The sequence below is a fragment of the Protomyctophum parallelum genome (genome assembly GCF_964188405.1).
Source record: "Protomyctophum parallelum genome assembly, chromosome: 8".
In the NCBI taxonomy this organism is placed as follows: Eukaryota; Metazoa; Chordata; class Actinopteri; order Myctophiformes; family Myctophidae; genus Protomyctophum; species Protomyctophum parallelum.
The window spans coordinates 49,524,948-49,545,809 of NC_139703.1; the positions used below are offsets into that span (position 1 = coordinate 49,524,948).

The window sequence follows — 20,862 nt, forward strand, 5'->3', positions numbered from 1 at the left end:
CACACACACACACACACACACACACACACACACACACACACACACACACACACACACACACAACCAGTGGCGTGCACAGACATTTAGAGGGGCAGGTGCTCAAGTGAAAAAAGGGCACCTAGCACGTGGAACCGGCCGGTTGCCTTAACCCATTTTGACCTGAGATCAGATTCTAAAAATGTCTTCTACATCCTGACAGTTTTCTGAAAAAAGCTATGTTTCTATGTCAGTCGTTCTTCGATTTTTCCCTTTTTTCTCAAAAGGGCACATTGCCAAAAGGGTGCTCTAGCACCCCCTAGTGTCTATCTGTGCACGCCACTGCACACAACCTTATACTGAACCAATTTAGCCTATATCTCTACAGTAAAGTATACATTGTGGGAGATCTAGCAATATCCTTTAAACATCATCCACTGAGGTTTGTATTGTGATGTTCATATAACTTCATAAATCTCTATAGTGACTATAATACTGTAATACCATTTTCTTCTCTAAAATGCAAGTATATAAGTTCCATGGAGATCTCCTTCAGTCGTTCTCCCAACAGAGAAGAAGCAGGTGCCAAGGCTATATAGAACCTAATATAGAAGACATTTTGATTGTTATAGCTACTGTGCGTGTGTTTCATTTAGGTTTTACTGGGTTCCATTAGTAGCCCCCATACTGTTGGCAAACATGAAACAAATATGTAATTCAGACAGGCTTACATGTCAAAAGTGTCTTTTGTCTTTACAGATATATCCTATTCCTATACAGTATGTCCGCAGTGGCTTTGAATGGGTCAACCTTGAATTTGGTAACAAATACGTCAAATACAGTACAAGGAAAACACATCTTTTAAAGCTATAGCTATAGCTTGTGGTAGGCTATACTGTTCTGTGAAAAGATTCATATTTTCACTTTATAGATGGAGGGCCACTCCCTCTCTGATTCACATAATGCTGCTTGGGAATGATGAATGGCTCCCATGTGGTATTAATGCCATGCATGGGCATTCAACCATATACTGCAAATAGGTAGCCAGACTTTGCATTGATCACCATTAAAATTCAAGGGCACGATTTCTGTCTTATAGTGCTGCGATGCCCATTATAGAATACAAGCTCTGCATGCCAATGGGGAGGCAATGCTCATGTGACTAAACATCTGTTAGCTATATGACACGGTACACCTGGGAACGGTTTTGTATTTTATAATGGTATAGTGCTTGTATAGACTTGCACCTTGTAGAACAACTGTTTGTTTCTATAACACTGACGTTATACATAAATGTGTGTTGCACTTGCAGTTGCATATAGGCTCAGATTAAGACTCCGTTTTGTAAAGAAGAAAAAATTGTTTCCTTGTCAAAGTAATTGTAGTTTGTGGATCCAAATGAAGAACTAAAATGTGTGTGTGTGTGTGTGTGTGTGTGTGTGTGTGTGTGTGTGTGTGTGTGTGTGTGTGTGTGTGTGTGTGTGTGTGTGTGTGTGTGTGTGTGCGCGCGCGCGCGCGTGCGTGCGCGTGTTGACAAATAAACAATAGCCTATATGTTCCAAACAATGGACCTATAAATTGGACATATAGCATGCCTACTACTCTGTGTACAGGTGACTGTGGTGACAATATCATTATGTGAGATCCCTCCGCCTAATTTACTTTCTCCGCAAGCCCATGCACCTGTCTCCACACTGTCTCTCCATCCGCCTCTGGTGCATCTTCTGTGCCTATAGTACTGAGCAAGGGGAACTACAGCAGCTCTCTCTTTACAACACCTTGCGCGTCAAAGCGCACTTTTTGTCTGCGAGAGAGAGCTGTCGATTGTCGGAGACAGATAGACACAACGGTGAGGAGGATATTGATCAATGTTCTCCGCCTAATGTGACATTTTCATAGAGCACTCGAAATACGAGCTGAAGCAATATGGGAGCGTTTGGAGTGATAATAGGGATTTTACATTACATGGGACTTTATATTCAACTTAATGCCGCTTTCAAGACGGTTGGACACGGCGAGATAGACAATCATGTCTCTGGAAATGGTAAGTTTCTCAATGCGTCTAATAATGCTGGCGTCATGGGTGCAAAAAGTATAGCCTCTTATTTGCTATGATGTTGATCGAGTGACTGGGTGGGGTTGACATCGTGTCTTTCCGATTGTGGTGATGCGATCTTTGTGTTGATAATTAAATGTGAATTTTGTCCTACATGTAAACGATATGCTATCTTAATCTAACAGTTTCAACGCTGTATTATGCTGATATATGTCGGTATAAACCAATAGGCTATACTTAAATAGGATGGGAATCGGCAACAGCAATCTAGATTATTCACATCATAAAACTTCTGAAGAACATGACACTTTTTTAAAATAATAGGCTATTTTTTTTTGTCCCATTTTTTCTGCAGGCGATTTAGAATATGGCTATAGCAATTTGTGCTTTGTCACTTTTGGATCATATAGCACTTATTAATAGAATTTTAGGATGAAATAAAAAATATGTCGTCACAGCCCTGTAGGTACCATCCAGGTAAAAACTAAACCATGTCCACGCATAAGATCCGTTCAACTCGAAATGGTCAAGATTATAGGATGCAGGAATTAAGATGCTGTTTCTGAAGATTATAAGGGAACAGTTGAGATTACATTTGAGATGTTGTTATCATTGTTGAACATGTGCAGGTTTACGTGCAGTGGGTTTACCACATTTTTCATTGGACATGTAGTTTACTGTACAGCGGTGCGAATTTCATAATGGGCTGAGTTGGCTCAAATGTTTAGTTTATTGACAAAGCAGTAGCCTACAGTACATTGTAGGCTAGTGTACATCAAGATTTAAAAATAAATGTGGGTCCATAGCCTATATATATGACTTCAAATAAGGAAGCAGCATGAGAGAGACATCACCAATCAAGCCTTTCTATCTGGCTTCATAATTCGGTTTTCTTTAAACCACAAAGACCTGCAGGTATCAGGGTAAAGTCCAGTGGAGTGGACCATATGTTAAAACAGCCACAGTCACATTCATCTTTAAGGGAAGACTATATCAGAGCATTCCTGAATGGAGCCACATCCTGTACGTGTGGCCTCCAACAAGTGGAATATTGACAGGTGTTCAGATGATGATAAGATAAGTGAAGGGGTGTGCTCTGGTATAACTGCATGCCCAGTTGCCCCATATTAAAGATTAGCTTGTTCTAATTGGAAATGCAAATTGGCTTTGGGTTGACAATTTCTGATTATGTAATCATGATTATTAAATTAGTAAGTTAATTGCCTCAATAGACACAAATAGTATTGTGGAGTAAATTGCATTTTGAACCTGTATTGAAGATACAGCCTATAGCTGCAGCCAAGATAACACTTATGCGTAATAGCTATAGCTGTATAGATGTTTCATTAATATTGTCATAATACATTTGCGCTATTTAGTGTATATGAAATAGCCTATACTACTAATAGTAGCCTGCTTGCATGTCTTTCATGTCTTCAAAGATGGTGGTGGGTTTTATTTAGCCAGGAAATATGTTTGTTGTCACAAACTCAACATGTATTTATCCAATATTTTCTTTATAGCATAGTTTTGTTTTTATGTCTAATGACGTGTACCCAGCCCAGCAGCAATTTTATTCAGCATTTGAAACAACTGCAGACTTTCCAGTGATTTAATTAGATTGTTTGTGGTAAGCACTTCATTGTCTCACCAGTTGTCCCACGAGCCTTCTCTGCTTAGCAAGTTAGCTTTAGATCAATCAATAGAAATGAGTGTGGGGTATTATGGTTCCAAATGGATTGACTATGTCGAACAGGTTAGAGAATCAATTAGCACACACTACTCCCAAGGGGAGTTAATTAAAATAGGCTGTAATCGCTGTGTTTCTTTGTCCGTATCCTATACTGGCCACAAAGAAGAATGCCTCAGGTTATGGAGACTAATAAGAATGAAAACTCATTTCATAATGGCTACAGTCTACTATAGATTATTTTTCTTGTTCTTCTTTTTTTTAATTAGGATACAGGACAATCTTCATCTGAAAGGCCTTTTGTTTTCAGGCTTGGGGGAAACCAGAAATGAGAGCAGTATCCTTTGAGGTTAAATAATCCCCAGGGTACTTTTGTCTTTATCAGGCCAAACTGTGGTTGGCTGATAAATTGTCCAGGCAGAGCAGAGCTAAGCCTTCATGTACAGTAGAAGACCTTCCAGAGAGATGTTGTTAGATTCTTTTTTTGTTTGTTTCAGATTTGTTTTTGAGATTTGGCCGTTACACTCCAGTTCCCTATTTAGCTGATGTATGGTAAACACCCATTTGCCAATATGTTAAATTACATGTTTGAGTAAGAAGAAAACAATCGCATCAGCTAGAGAAAAGGCACCTTACATCACATGCATTGTGTCTACTGTAAGTATGTTTCTTATTTGTCAGTATCAATGGGTCAGGTCTCACGTGGTTACACTCACACACACACATTGGAGACGGTAGGAAGGAAGTTACAGTAGTATGACTGATGTGTGTGTGTGTGTGTGTGTGTGTTTGTGTGTGTGCGTGAGTGCGTGTGTGATATCCTTAGAGGCAGTATAAGGCAAAATGATGATCCCATGCTTCATTTCAAATCCATTCTCCCAATCCCTGCACTCACAGCCTAGTAAGATATACCATTCTTTGGCATTGCTGTTCGTTGTCGTTATCTGTGTACACCACAGTCTGGAGGCATATACCAATTTATTAGGCCTCCGAAGTATCTGGGACCCTCTGCCAGTCCTCTGCTTGGTGTCGTCTTAATGAGGACGGCCTGCCCAGGCGGTTTGCATTGGCTTTCAGTTTAATAGAGCTCTTACTGTGCGCCGGTGGCCAAACAGATTGGACACTCACAGTGTCTCAGAGGAGGCCCCGGTTGTGGTCCCAGTATACGAGAGGCATGGAGAAGGATGGCTGAAAGGCTCCAGAGACGCTTTCTGGCTGGAGAGGACACAGGAGATGGAAGAGTTCATGTTGAAACTCGATGGTACTTCTGACATGTTTCCTCTGTTGTGCAGCCTGTAATGATGTCCAATGTACAGTATACAATACTATACTATACATAGAGAGAGAGAGAGAGAGAGAGAGAGAGAGAGAGAGAGAGAGAGAGAGAGAGAAATGTATTTTTGCCATGCTGTACTTTAGGACTTTACATTTCTTTACATTGGTAATGTTTGCGAACATTGGAGTAAAACATATTAAAATATTCCCCCTAAACCTTTATTGTTTTTTTTTTTGTTTTTTTTTTTTATTGATAGTACAGTAGGTAGACCGGAAGTTATGTAGACAGGAAACAGGGAGAGAGAGAGAGAGAGATGGGGAGTGACACGCAACAAAGGCCGTCATAAATCTGACATTTGATTAATTTAAAGACAGATATCGGCTAAATGTGTGTATCCATTATCCAAAGATGCTGCCTTGTGCCTTTCTATCTCTAGATAGTTGAAACCATGACATCTGAGTTTGCGGCAATAGTCGTCAAGATGCGTTCCCTTGTTTCCAGTGCCAAATGAACAGCTCACAACCTCGGCTCGGCTTAATGAGAAGCACTTTAAAATGATGCTAAAATACCAGAGAAAGAAGGGGGAAAAGACATCATCATCATGGGTTTGCTTTTTGGGTGAATAAAGCTCTAAGGGAATTGAAATCCCCGGCAGAAGTAAAGGCAAGGAGCAAGGAGGTACAGCCGGTCCACTGAAAGTGACAAGTATAGAGGTGAGCCTGGGGAATGTGTCTTTGTGTGGGCTCTTATCTGTCCCATAGTGTGGATGGAGAGCACTTCAATAGGATCACCTCCAGCAGCTGCATGAGAGGGTCAGCACTCAGTGGCGTGCACAGACATTTAGAGGGGCGGCCGGGCGGGTGCTCAAGTGAAAAAAAGGGCACCTTGTGCAGTGCATTTTGGGGGCGGGAACCCATTTTAGTGCTTTATAGCTATTGAAAAATAGCAGATCTACAAGCTCATAGCGCGCGAGTGCACAGAGTGGTGTGCTACGAGCTTGTAGGTCTGCTATTTATTTATTTTATCGAAGAACCACTGACATAGAAACATAGCTTTAGATTGGGGGGGGCCTAAATAATATAGTAGAAGCGTTTTTTTTATCAAGATTTGATCAATGTCACCGCATGGTCCACACACTACAAAGTAAGAAAAATAAATAAAACGTTTTTCTTTTCTTTTTTTTAGAGCACATTGCCAAAAGGGCAGGGGGTGCTCTAGCACCCCCTAGTGTCTATCTGTGCACGCCACTGTCAGCACTGATAAAAAAAAGGGGGGAAAAAGGGGATATTTTATGGTGAAATACCCCGACTGTGATTTTGTAATCCAGAGGTTGTGGAATAATCATTTCTACATGATTTGATGCATGATCATTTTGGTGGTATGACATGTGCTACAGTAGTTTATTGTTACCATTAGGATTTTGAGATCCTGTCATACAGCATTGGCGAGGCCAAGCTCCACTTGCACTTGGCATTTCTAGGACATATAATCTAACAAAAAAGATAGAAAGTCAAAAAATTAAAATAAACAAAATGTAAAACAAATTTTACTGGAGGCCTATTTGACTGCATTAAAATAACGTCATGAGAGAGGAGGAGGAGAAGAAGAAGAAGAAAAAGAATAGAATAGAATAGCTCATAAACAGATATTAACCATTAGAAAAGGCTTCTCCACGGCAGAAATCTCTGGAACAACTTGATGTTAGTTTTATCCCCAGAGAGTTCTGTTGGAGGAAAGTGTCGAGTCTTGCCGACGGCTCCCAGCACCAGTGTTTGGTGTCGAGCCAGACTTACTACATTGGGGTACGACGAACAGTATTGGGAGGCAAGGCGGAAATAGCCTCTGAGCCTTCTGTCCCAAGGGCTATGAAAAATTCACTCTGGAGAGCCCACCACCTGCAACTGGCAGACAGCTGCTTGCTTGATTATCGGCCCCTTTCTTATTTCATTATTTTACCTTCCACCTTGAATGGAGGCTGAAGGTCTCGCAGCAAGCGATTATTTCCCCAAGGAGACTCCTGTCGGCTCGCCCCACCACTGATTCTGAGACGAATAGACTATTATTGACTTCCTGGTGGATTCCCAGACTAACAGTACTTATTTTTGTTCATCAATGTTATTGTGATTTTTTTTGTTTATATACACATATTTGCTTAGAAGCTGTCGACAGCAGGAACTGTGCCATACAACAGTCCCATATCAAATTAAAGAGGGGATGATAGCAGGATTCAAAACTGCTGAGGCACAACATATTGGTCTTTCTCGGCGTAGAAATTGTAATTGGTGTTATACAACATTGTAGCCTATTACCTTACTGTTAATGAGGAGATAACGTAATAAAAACAGACATGGTCATGCAACACTGGAATTGTTTGATAAATTATAGCTTACAGAGCATGGAGGCTTGTTTTGATATATTACCCATAACCCTGACATAATAGTGCTCAGGCCATGTTTGCTATAAAGCTATATCGCCGATATGTCATGCACACATGTAACCATGACCAGTTAGTTATGTTTTGTACATACACATTTAAAGCTTTTTAAGATCACGATGAATACTGTATGTGCAGTGTGTCTCTAATTCATTACAAGTGCTGCTTATTGTTTTATCCACGATTCCCTTGGGGCTTCACTGATTATTAAAGCCATTCATCAAATTAGTGAAATACCTCCTCCCACGGGGACTCTGCAGGCTATTTGCATTCACCTTGGTGGAAGTTATTTAACTGGCATTTTATGACTTCGTGTATATATAACTGCCTTTCAGTTCCCAATGAATCATTTTCCTTGTTTTATCGCCTCTGGATGTGACACAAAATGGAAGCAATGTGTCAATGACCCTTTAATTTTACTGGCCGTCCCCTTGTTGAAATTTGTATGTAGGCTACTTAAGGCCTATTCATAGTCTGGATTTTCGGTGGTGAGGTGACCACCGCTCCGGTGGTGAGCTGACCACCGGAGCTGAAATAACGTTGAGCGGTGGTGAGTAAAAACAGAGAGAAGGGCTGGAGCGGTGGCGGTTGGTTTGCTCTTCACCGCGGCTCGTGACGTCATGTTGTAGTTCGGTGGTCACCTCAGTGACGTCATGTTGTAGTTCGGTGGTCAGTGACCTCAGTGACGTCATGTTGTAGTTCGGTGGTCACCTCAGTGACGTCATGTTGTAGTTCGGTGGTCAGTGACCTCAGTGACGTCATGTTGTAGTTCGGTGGTCACCTCAGTGACGTCATGTTGTAGTTCGGTGGTCACCTCAGTGACGTCATGTTGTAGTTCGGTGGTCACCTCAGTGACGTCATGTTGTAGTTCGGTGGTCACCTCAGTGACGTCATGTTGTAGTTCGGTGGTCACCTCAGTGACGTCATGTTGTAGTTCGGTGGTCACCTCAGTGACGTCATGTTGTAGTTCGGTGGTCACCTCAGTGACGTCATGTTGTAGTTCGGTGGTCACCTCAGTGACGTCATGTTGTAGTTCGGTGGTCACCCCACCACCGTAAATCCAGACTATGTATGAGCCTTTAGGCTGCCAATAGAGATTTCTGTAATGCTGCTCAGTGCGTGTGTGCCACTTAAACCAACACTAACAATGTTCTTAAGGACGACTTCAACCTATCTTCATATAATTGGTCCTCACTATGCTCATGATAATATGGTACCTTTTTTTCCCATTTTTTTCCAAAAATACTTTAAAATGTTGATTTTTATTTTTTATTAAAGCAAGAACAATGGCTTCCATTAGCGCATGCTAACTTTCTATTAGCTTCGATTTCCCATAGATGATGTTACTGGCAGGTTTCTGAACTGTCTACATCAGAATTAGAAAGTAGGAAAAAAACGGCAGGTTACAACACTTTTGTTGTTGTTTTTCTTCTTTGTAATTATTTGTTTGGTCCAAAATATTGTGTTTGTTGTCATGATTTGTCACGACAAGAGTTGGCTTTGTAAGGTCTTTAAATAAATACGTTTCGAAATGTCTATGGGAAAAATGCATTGGGAATTATTTCCTGGGCCTGGCGTTGTCATGAAAGGGGGCGGGACTGCGACGCTCTATTATCATGAGAATTAGTGAGGACCAATTATATGAAGACAGGTTGAAAATGGGTGAAATCGTCCATTAAATAATTGTTGCGTAACAATGATGCATCTGTGTTGAGATTTATTGAGTCTAAAATTGTCCATGCATGTTAGGGATGAGCAGTATTATTTCAGCATTGGCATTATGATGTACGCATATTGTGCAGTCACATTGCAAAGGATTCAATGTAAAGCAAATTAGGCCTACCAGTTATGCTAAAACAATTTTACTTACTTACTAAAACGACATCTAGAAAATGAGCAACATTTGCATATCCAATTAATTTAGAAGAAACACTGTCTTGAACAAAACAACTGCCTTATGTACTGTATCAAAAATGTTTTAAGCTGCCTCTCTGGCAAATGTCATTTTCATCATCCATCCCTATTGCATATTTCTTTGATCTATATTCTTCAAAGCAGGTATATCAAACGTGAGCAAATTATTCTATGAAACATAAGGGCTGTCATGACTCCACTTCCACTAGAATGAGAAAAAGGAACAGGGAGATGCTTTTAAGTCTGGTTTGTCAGGCTTGCATGAAAAAGGCCTTAGAACTTTAGCTCTAGGACTTCTTGCAAATGCACATCAACACAGGCATGCACATCAACCCCACAACCCACCGACCCCAAAAAATGCACAAAACATTACACTAGCCTGGATGATAAACTTGCCTGTAGCCCATACTAACCCATTCTGAACGGGCACCCATTTTGGTGTTAGCATCATGTTATGCTTTAGCTATTGAAAAATAGCAGATCTACAAGCTCATATCGCGCCACCGAGTGGCGCGATACGAGCTTGTAGGTCTGCTATTTTTCAATAATCGAAGAACGACTGACATTTTTAGAATCTGATCTCAGGTCAGAATGGGTTAATCAGACCAGTGTGTGTCCAGCGGAAACCTCGTATGAATCTGATCTCAGGTCAGAATGGACTAATTGGCCGTGTGCTTTAGCCATACTCTCACTGCAGAAGTTCCCTCTTGGGAGAGAGAGGAAGAGAGAGAGAGAGAGAGAGAGAGAGAGAGAGAGAGAGAGAGAGAGAGACACGTCGACAGATCGACCCTACAGACTGAATTAATCCATCTTATTTTTGTATACTCATTCAGATAAAGAAATAAGAATGGCATCTTTTGAGATTGACCAGTATTAGATTTGTTCATGTACTATATGTAGTTACAAATACAGTACAATGTAGCTTTGGTTTACTACATTATTTTCTAGTCTTTTAATTTTTAATGAGTCTTATTCAGTGGGTAGCAAGCAGCCGTTCCAGTGTTGTCATGGTCACACTTGTATGACTGCTCTACAAGCAATACAGTGAAAAAATGCCAAAGAGAGCCATTTTAAAAATGCATGTGCTTGCATCTTCAAATGAGCATCCTCCTACCATAGCTAGGAGAGGAGTATATGCCACTATACTGCCTTTATGAAAACGTATACAGCACATATAGAAACGGCAGAATCAAACAGACTCCACCAGCCCAATATGCAATAGATTTGAGACAACACGCCAGACTTTTAGATACTGTATGTCTGTGTATAGTGAATATTCACTTTAGGAGTGCGTGGCTTGGTTCAATTCCATACCAGTTTTGCAGCTGAAATCTTTACCAGTCAGTCGAGCCTGCTACAGTGTTGAGTTAGCACCCGGGCCAAGGTTGGTGGATTGATTTCTGGTGACTCTAATTTGATTTAAGTCGGGTAAGAGTTTGCCGAGCCGTCTTGTCCGTGGGCCTGATGTCTGCACAATGCACGTTGCGACACAGGCTGTTTGTCAACAAGTCATGTCTCACTGGCGGGGAGTGGAGGGTGCTTGCATCGCCAGCTGAAAGGCAATTTGACAGTTGTCAGATCGATAAAGCAAAGAGAAAGACAACGAGGCAGGAAGGCGGAGGGCTTGTCCAGACTACAGACCCAGCATGATTTCCTGGTGGTAATGATTTGAGATGTGTTTATGGAGGTACAGTACATGTCTTTGTCCGCTGTGTGTGTGTGTGTGTGTGTGTGTGTGTGTGTGTGTGTGTGTGTGTGTGTGTGTGTGTGTGTGTGTGTGTGTGTGTGTGTGCGTGCGTGCGTGCGTGCGTACACTGAATGTTCACTCATATGTAGGGTATTGTGCCTTGTGCCATTGAAACTGTATAAGGAATTAGAAGATATGCAGATAAGATATAAGATAAGAAGTCTGAATCTGAATATGGTTTTGTGTGCACCTTAACCCATTCTGACCGGGCACCCATTTTGGTGTCGGCATCATATTATGCTTTAGCTATTTAAAAATAGCAGATCTACAAGCTCATATCGCGCCACCGAGTGGCGCGATACGAGCTTGTAGGTCTGCTATTTTTGAAAAATCGAAGAGCGACTGACATTTTTAGAATCTGATCTCAGATTCAGAATGGGTTCATCAGGACCAGTGTGTGTCCGGCGGAAACCTCGTATGAATCTGATCTCAGGTCAGAATGGGTTAAATTCGGTTTAGTATAAAAATCGTTGGGTCAATTTGGGTAAATTCGAATTAAATACTCTCGTGAGTGTTCACACGTATAGCTTCACACAATATTAAAACAAAACTAGAAAAAGTGCCCCTTAAATAGCGTTTAAGTTTGGTAAAACTTGGCCTCATGGTGGCGCTATGGTGGCGCTATGGTGGCAGATGTGGAAAATACAGGGCAAAGGTTTTTCCTTGGCTCTAGGGAGTGTGCATACAAAGTTGTCCATAGATCGGTGCAGGTATAGGTGAAAACATGAATTGGCTTGATATAGCGCCACCATGAGGCTGATGTGGGTTTTCTAAGTGGCATTTGTTCCTCTGCCTAGTGGGAATGGGCGTGCATCATTTCACAGAAATCGCACGCTGTGTTCATGATTTGAGGCATTTTGTTCAAAACGAAAGTTTGCAGGATTGCTGCAAACTTTGGAAGGCAATGGGGATGGAATATATGGGGAAGCGGACAGGTCTGTGTTGATCACATGACTATGGAAATGTATACCGATCTGTGAGATATATGGATGAAATGTGTTTGAGTAATGTACAGAAATGTGTTTTGCTAAAAATCGGCATCATGGTGGCGCCATAACAGGCCGAATAATTGAGGCAGAGGTTCGTCGTTGGCATCCAGGGAGTGTGTGGGCAGAGTTTGGCATCGGGATTAGCTGTAAGCAGACGGACGGACGGACACACAGACGAACGGACACACGAACGCATGCACGGAGTGCAGAACATACTCTCCCCATGCCTTCGGCTGGTGGAGACAATAAGAAGCAAAGATTCAGATGTCAAAAACATTAATGGGGAATAAGAAATCCCATGACAACGAGTAATGTATGTTATCTCTACAAAAGCCAGTCATGTCCTGGTAGTCAGGTGTGGTGGTGCATTTATAGAAACAAGACACAATACAGTACGAACAGAATGTACTCACTGTAGCATTTATCTCACACCTTCAGCTTGTCCAAAACACTGCTGCAGGAATGCTAATGGTCCCAAAGAACCAGGAGCATATATACCCCCTGTCCTGGCATCCTTGCACGTACTGCCTATTCATTTTGCAATTGATTTTAATATTGCACTTAGCCTTTTACTTTTAGAGCATGTCTTGGACAGATCCTAGAAATTATAATTACTTATGAGCCTTTTTGCAACTTGAGGTCTGCCGTAAATCTTCTTATTGTTTTAGACCCCTACCTCCCAAACACAAGGTTGACAGTGGACCTGGGTGCATGCTGCAAGTGCGTCGCTGTAGCAGTGTTTAACACTTCAAATGGCCATACTTCGGTGACCATTGCTTTTATCAGCACAACATAGGACTAGGTTTGAAGACTGTGTGGCAGCTTGAAAATCTAGTATGTTTTAAAGCCTGTCAGATTGCCAGACTACAGCAGACTATGCTGCGCTACATATGTCTGTGATGTAAAACCTTTGCATACACAATCTGAGACATGAGATTTGATCGTTGGCAACATTCATGTCAATTTGATGCCAGATTGATAAATGCAAACAATTTATCAATCAAACATTTGAAGTGTTTCTGCCACTTCAAATGTAAACCAGACTTAAATAACTTGAATTATCCTGTTGAAATGATTTCCACTTTTAAGGATGATATCAAAGGGTACTTTCCTGTGGTGTAGCCCCCTAGAGTGGTAGTGCTAATTAGAGAAGCCCTTTTCTCAGAGGAATAGATGGGAAAGGCTGGAAAAAAAGAACATACCGCAATTAGTGGCATAATGGCGGCTACCCTGCTGTGAAATCCTGAGAGTTAATTTAAAGGTATATTCAGTGATTTCACTTAATTCAAATATCACTTATTTTTTTGTTTTGTTGTGATAATCCTCCCTACTATAGAGTGTGCTGGACATATAAGGAGTTCCTCCCTGTCCCCAGTTAACCCCTGGGGGTCAAAAAACCTTAGGTTTCGTTTTTGACTCTCTATCCTGATTGGACGAAAGGCTGGGTCCCACAGCCAAAAACGAAACCTAAGGTTTTTTGAGTGAAATCACTGAATATACCTTTAACTCGGACAGTCAACAACGTTCTCTCAGAGTTAAATGAGACACTCAGGGCTGTATTTTGCGTGTCTTAAGTACCAGGTCTTATTCCCTAACTTGAGTAAACTAAAGACCTGGAGGCGTGATCAATGCCATTTGGCTATTCTGAGTGGCCAAAGAGCATTGATCACGCCTCCAGGTCTTTAGTTTACTCAAGTTAGGGAATAAGACCTGGTACTTAAGACAAAATACAGCCCTCAGTATTTAGCTGTGTGCACCTTGTCGATGAAGATGTGTTTGAGGAAGGAGTAGTGCGACTTCATGGCCAGATCTTGCATATGTTGTGGGTGGTCACAACTTGAGTAAAAATCCCAGTTCTTTTTCCTACAAAATATTTTCCCCTCCCCCCCAAAAATATATATTTTTAATGAAACAACAAACAAAGACATCTAAAAAAAATCCATACATCAAAAAGAAAACTATAATTAAGTTGTTTTTATGTGCAATGGTGTATTAACTTTGTATTTAGGATTTATTCGGGGAGGCTGAGCCCTTGACTGTCAAACAGGCCAATGAAATAAACAGCAATATCACACTATCAGCCCCTCCCCTAACCCCTCCCCCTTTATCATACAACTACAGCTGTGGGTGCGGCTTCAGTTCAGGTGGATCACCACCAGGGGGGCAGTCAGCCAGATATTTCGTGAAGCCTCATTTGAAATCCGTAGTTCATATAATGGCCTGTTGTGGCGCTGGACTGGACCCAAAAAGCCCCATAGCTCCATAGAGGCCCATGTATTTTGGCCCAACTTCACCTAGACTGTATTACCTTAATAAACATGGTCATGAATACTTTCTTCTTCCAGTCACTAGTTTAAAGTGTCATTTCTAATGTCATAATATTCTTTTTGGAAAATTATGGTCCCATTAATTAAAATAATGACCATAAAGTCGCGTATGTTCTGAGGGGCGTGGCTACCGTTACCGTCTATGATCGGGATTCCCCTCCCACTCAAGAGTCTACTCCTCCCACTCGAGTCAAAATAAAAACCAACGGAGAAGAAGGGGGGAAGTCCCGCCTCGTTGTCTGGGCAGCCAATGGCCAGCTGGACCCAAACGGAGCCAGCCAATGGCCAGCTGGTACCAAACGGATCTAGAAAGATGGCGACTTACATCAGGAATTAGCATATTATTACAGGCTTCATTTTACGTTCATGTTAGACCCGGCGAACGCTTTGTCCATATTTTTTACAGTCTATGATCACCACCCATCACCACCCACCAGGCAAACCAGGCATACGTAATGAACTGGAGGGTGTGCCCACATAAAAACAACATTTTAACAAATTCTGTAAACTTTTTTGAAAAATTATACCTCCATATATAACAATAAGACCTGATGATCATGTTTTAGAGTGGTTTTAGGCACTCCATCTTTAACAAAGAACGAGCAGCCTAATTGCACCTGTGTGCATTTTACCAGCATATTCTGGTGCTAGTAGTAGTGGAGAGATAAATCAGTCGGTTGTCATTATACTGTCATTACTCCCATGTATCTCAAGGCCCATTTCATTTCATGAGGTAGTGTGAGAAAAGCTCTATGCCGAAGTTGCAGAGAGCTGCAGTGGCCTTGATCCACAGTATGACAGATAGAAACACTGACAGAAAGCTTTGCTGTCGCTGTGGCAAAGCTCCTTAAAAGTCCTCTAAAAGGGCTCTGGACAAGCAAGTGCGATCGACGCAATGCACATTAGTAAAAAGCCAAGGTACTGTATATCCTATCACAGAGTATGGCAGTATGTACAAGGTTATAGCATATAACAAGAATGTATACAGAAGTCATTTCCTTAATATTGTAGCCTACTGTAAATACTGTAGTCGTTTAAGATTGTTGTTATACAGTATAGGTAGTCTTGCGTTGCCTCACAGTGTCTAACATTAACTAACAAATTAGTTCCATTCAAATTGACCAGTCCAGGACATCTATAATTTACCTTTCTCATGGTTTATACTGTAGATGAAACAAAAAACACTAATATAATCCCACTGTGAAATGCACACATGTACCGGAAAATCGATAGTTTGTTTTTGTTTTCTCACATTGAAGACCTGGGTTTGAATCATAGACTGTAAAAGAATATGGACAAAGCGTTCCCCAGGTCTAACATGGACGTAAAATGAAGCCTGTTATTCCTGCACTGTAAGTCGCCATCTTTCTAGATCCGTTTGGGCCCAGCTGGCCATTGGCTGGCTCCGTTTTGGCCCAGCTGGCCATTGGCTGGCCCAGACACGAGGCGGGACTTCCCCCCTTCTTCTCCGTTGGTTTTTATTTTGACTCGAGTGGGAGGGGAATCCCGATCATAGACTGTAACGGTAGCCACGCCCCTCAGAACATGCGCGACTTTATGGTCATTTTTTAAATAAATGGGACCATAATTTTCCAAAAAGAATATTATGACATTAGAAATGGGACTTTAAACTAGTGACTGGAAGCAGAAAGTATTCATGACCATGTTTATTAAGGTAATACAGTCTAGGTGAAGTTGGGCCCAAATACATGGACTTCTATGGGGCTATGGGTTTTCTGGGTCCAGTGACAGCGCCACAACAGGCCATTATATGAACTTTCAGGAGTTTCAGGCTTCACAAAATATCTGTCTGACTGCCCCCCTGGTTTGAATCCAGGGTTGTTGCATAATTTCTAGAAAACTTTTACATCCTTTTTTTGTTGTGTCCTCTTCTTCATGCATGCTGCATTAGTCATTAGTCATTACTGATGCTGAGGCAGTTTGCATAGAGACAAATAAACAATCACAGTTAATGCTGTGATGGATTGAAACAATAAACAATTAGCAGTTTATACTTTAAAATCATTTAATCATTTTTTTTTTTTTTAACTTAAGCTGTATGAAATAATTGCCATTAATATAGTGGTTGCAACTGTATTGTTGATTGCCCAAGTCGCGTGGTGAGAGTTCTGCTCTGGTTTTGGTGAAATATTAAGTAGTTCCGGTCATTTTGTGGGGGGCACAGGGGACCACGCAGTAAACGTAAATTAATCAGCAACGCTAACGTCATTTGTATTGTTGACCTATTTCTAAAATATTAGTGCAACTTTCGTTAATTTTTTACCACTACGCCCAACAAATAGTTCCATGTGATAGAGGGGTCAAAGTTGAACGAAAGTTGCGCTAATATTTTAGAAATAGGTCAACAATACAAATGACGTTAGTTTTGTGAATTAATTTACTTTTACTGCGTGGGCCCAGTGGGTCCAGGCTTTAGTTCCGACATACTACTGATCCGAAACCTCAATCCCTAACCTAACCAAAACAAGCAGCGCATTAGCCTGGTTAATAAACCAGACTAATATCGCACAGACCGCGGGATATTAGTCTGGGGAGGCTCAGCTTGGATTTCATTTCCAGGGGAGCGGGTTGAAACATTTTCTCTTTGACGCAATTGGTCAGAGCTACTGTCAGTCAAAGGTCTCAAGCATTGAAAGTCACTGTACCAAAGCCCGCCCATATTGCATACCGTGTCCCGATTGGCCGCCCCATTTCTCTGGTGTAGGAAATGGGCGTACAATTGAGCCTCTCCAGACCGTAATCCGCCGGCAGGCAATTTTCTTTGTTGCCAACGGCTGATTCGGTCTGGTTTATTAACCAGGCTAGCAGCGCATGTCGGACCAGTTTAGTTTTTACTTCTGGTCATGATTTTTGTTCATGTTGTTCTTTCTCTAGGTCTGTCAGTGAAAGAAACCTGACCAAATGGTGAAAACTGTCTTTTCAAACACAATGCATAGTGAGTGCAGGTGAGACTATGGATGCTGCTGACATCACATAGCAGTATTTACTGTATTAAGAACAAATATATATGGTATTTCCCCTGCATCTTGACCTGGGTATATCAAATTATACTAATAATTAACTTTTTAGCTAATTATAACCTTTGATAGTCAACAAGTCATGACTAGCTAGCGAGCCAGAATGCTAAGCAATCAGGAGTGAGGGATAGCTAGCGAACTATAGCTATAACACACACACACACACACACACACCACACACCACACACCACACACCACACACCACACACACACACACACACACACACCTGCCAGAGCCACTGGGAACGGGTCCAGATGATGTAGTGAGCTACTTGGAGACTGTTGGAAGCATCTCTTTATACCAGACAACAGAGACCCAACAAACACAGACTGCCCACTCAGCAAGACGAAGCAGAGAGAGAGGGAGAAGGATAGGGGATTTTGAATTGGCGTTAAAAAAAAAGGGAGAGCGGTGAAGGTGAAAAAAGTCTTGGAAAGCTGTAATAGGTAGAGTTATTAGTGATCCCTCCGAAGGAGTAGTGAGAAGTGAGAACCCCCCAAAAAAGGCAATGGAGAGTGAGAGAGAGAGAAATAATACAGATATTGAGGTAATGGGGAACAATAGGAGAGGTGAAGGAAATAGCAGATTCATTGATTGATTGATTAAATACTGTATTAGTCATGTGGTACAGTAAGACATTAGAGCTAAAAAGTTCCGGGGACTTGTTTCCATTGTGGTCCGCTAAGTGCCACACTAAGTATAAATGAGGCTTAAATAAAACTGTTATATTAACGATACATTTAAAACTACCTAGCTGGAGGTTCCAATGTTATTCAGAAACTGGCCAGCATGGAGGGAGGTATGGTGATACAGTACACACACACAGAGAGAGAGAGAGAGAGAGAGAGAGAGAGAGAGAGAACAAGAAAGGGACACAGTATAAGATTTCTAGAGACACAGAGGGGTGGAACATTCTGTAGAAAAGAAAAAAGCTTGACTTTGCAGAAAGCTGGTCTTACTGAATGGCTGGGGAAATGGAAAAGCACAGGAATTATACCTTGCAGCTAAGCCTGTCCTACTGTACGACTGCCGGTGTCTTTGAGGTATTCGTCTGTGCAGCTGTGTCCTTGACTTAACTTTGAGGAGGCTTCACACACTGTGGCCTCAAATGATCACCATTAAATAACAAGACTGGTGGAGTAAGTTTGTTTTATCATTCCTGCAACTACTGTACCTATTTGAGGGCTTCACATAATGCATTCATCTGTATGCAGTGGATATGTTGTGTCATAGAGAGAACATTGTTTATTTATTCCTTCACCAAACATCTGTTACCTCTGCACATCTACATACATCTACATACACTATTTCTGCAAATGTGTCTTTGCACCCACAGTTTCATCTAAATGCTCATGGTTCATATTAGCTTCAGAGCCACGAGATAGAATTATAAAACAGCAAAAGGAAAACTATCTGACACATTGGAAAGAAGCAACACAAAGTAAGAGTAAACTAGAATGCTATCTGGCATTAAACAGTGCAAAGTCACAACAAACAAGAGTTGATATAAAGGGTGCGTTCGGAAATGCGGTCCCTGAACTCACTGGTGTGCTCTCTTGTCGTTCCTATATATTCAGTGCACTCGGTGCGTTGTCGTTCGAAAATCCAGTGCACTGCGCACCGGGTGTGCCGAGTGCCCGCACTGAGCGACCCTACCCTGAAGCTGGGGTTGTCCGGTGTCGGCGGTGTGAATGCGTCACAGCTGTGGTCGTTCGTAAATAAGGCACACTGCGACGTCACCGCCCACCACACTCAACAAACTGACCACATTCCCTGTGCGCATTTCCGAACGCACGGTACGCACCCAAAGTATTTAATAAAGAATAAGCAGATCTTACACGGTAGATGCAGGTAGGAATCGAGAATGACATAAAAGTCAACACAGGAACAGGCAGGACATCAATGACAACAGGTTATGAACTGACAGTGAGTGTTAGCAAACTGAGTCCAGTCTTATAGGCAGCAGGTTGATTAGCAAAGAGTTCACAGGTTGGCTGATGAGAGAGTTGGACACAGCTGTGTAAGTGGGACTGCAGTGTGGTGGAAATGAATGTGGGAGTGGCCATGGTGGAGTCACAGACTGAGGTAGAGAGAGACTGTGACAAACATGTTTTTTGTTTGTTTGTTTTTTGCAACAATTTTCTTCATTTTGTTGAGGAAATGCAGAGCCAGATAGAATTCTAGATGAGCAGGACATGTGCAGCATTTTGTCCTGAAAACTTTGGAAGGCAATCTTAGCCAATCAGTGTAGAATCTGAGAAATCTTGTCTTGATCACATGACTACTATACAGAGATCATGTGTACCGATTTGCGTGAGATTTGGATGAAATCTGTGAGCCTAACATAAACAATGTGTTTTGCAGAAATCGGCCTCATGGTGGCGCTATAACCGGCAGATTTGGAGGGATGCAGGGAAAATGTTTTTCCATGGCCTCTAGGGAGTGCATACATAAGTTGTATACAGATCGATGCAGTTATAGGTAAAAACAGGAATTGCCCTGTTATAGCTCCACCGTGAGGCTGATTTGGAAAAAAAATGGAAATTGCACACTGTGTTTGTGATTTGTGGAATTTTGTTTGAAACGGACCAATCATGTGAGCTTTGGAAGAAAATCTTAGCCAATCCGGATGGTAGATGGGAAATGGTGCCGATCCGTGTTGATCACATGACTATGGAGATAGTGTATACCGAATTGTGTGATGTATGGATAAAATGTGTACGAGTAATCTGCAGAAATGTGTTTTGCCTAAATCGGCCTCATGGTGGCGCTATAACAGGCCGTTGAGGAATATTTGGGGCAGAGGTTCGTCATTGGCATCCAGGGATTGTGTGTGCAAAGTTTGGCATGGATCGGGCCAACGGTGCTGGAGATTAGCTGGTAACGGACGGACGGAAGGACGGACAGACACATGCACACACGCACACACACACGGACGGACGGAGTGCAAAACATATGACGTATATTTTCTGGCTACTTAAAGAGAGAATAGAACGGACGACGGTGCAGGCAGAATGAAAGTTTCCAAGTCCATTTTATTGTAGGCTAGAGTACAGAGTACAAAAACAGAATCGCAGCCATGCAGGGGCTGGAGCCCCATACATGCACCCAGCCAGCCTGACGGCTTCTGGGCCTAACACACTTACAGACATTTTCAGTAGGCTTTTATACAGGTTAGAACAAAGAGATCAAAGGCAACAGTTGTAGAGGTGGACTCAGGTTCCCCACCCCCACTGTCCCAAATGGTAGTGGTCAAGTCACCGAGAAGAACAGTACTCGCTATCAACAGCTGTGATCTATTTAGCATACAAGGACCCCTGTTGCTGTCCAGGCATCCTGTTCAAACATGCCTGTCTCTCACTGATGAGAGACACAAAGACCCACTTTAGTTTATACATGGTTATATTATTTAAG

General features: G+C 41.9%; 2 protein-coding genes across 2 annotated transcripts in view; both read left to right on the forward strand.

Moving 5' to 3' along the window:
* Positions 1-20,862, forward strand: part of LOC310863866 (keratin, type II cytoskeletal 8-like) — a 442,956-nt gene that overhangs the window by 104,122 nt on the left and 317,972 nt on the right. The gene's annotated exons all lie outside the window — the stretch shown is intronic.
* Positions 1,746-20,862, forward strand: part of LOC310862874 (V-set and transmembrane domain-containing protein 2-like protein) — a 32,741-nt gene continuing 13,624 nt past the window's right edge. The window contains exon 1 of the mRNA XM_083770990.1: positions 1,746-2,020. Coding sequence (XP_083627116.1) covers positions 1,903-2,020 — 118 coding nt within the window. The 5' untranslated portion in view covers positions 1,746-1,902. The remainder of the gene's footprint in view (positions 2,021-20,862) is intronic.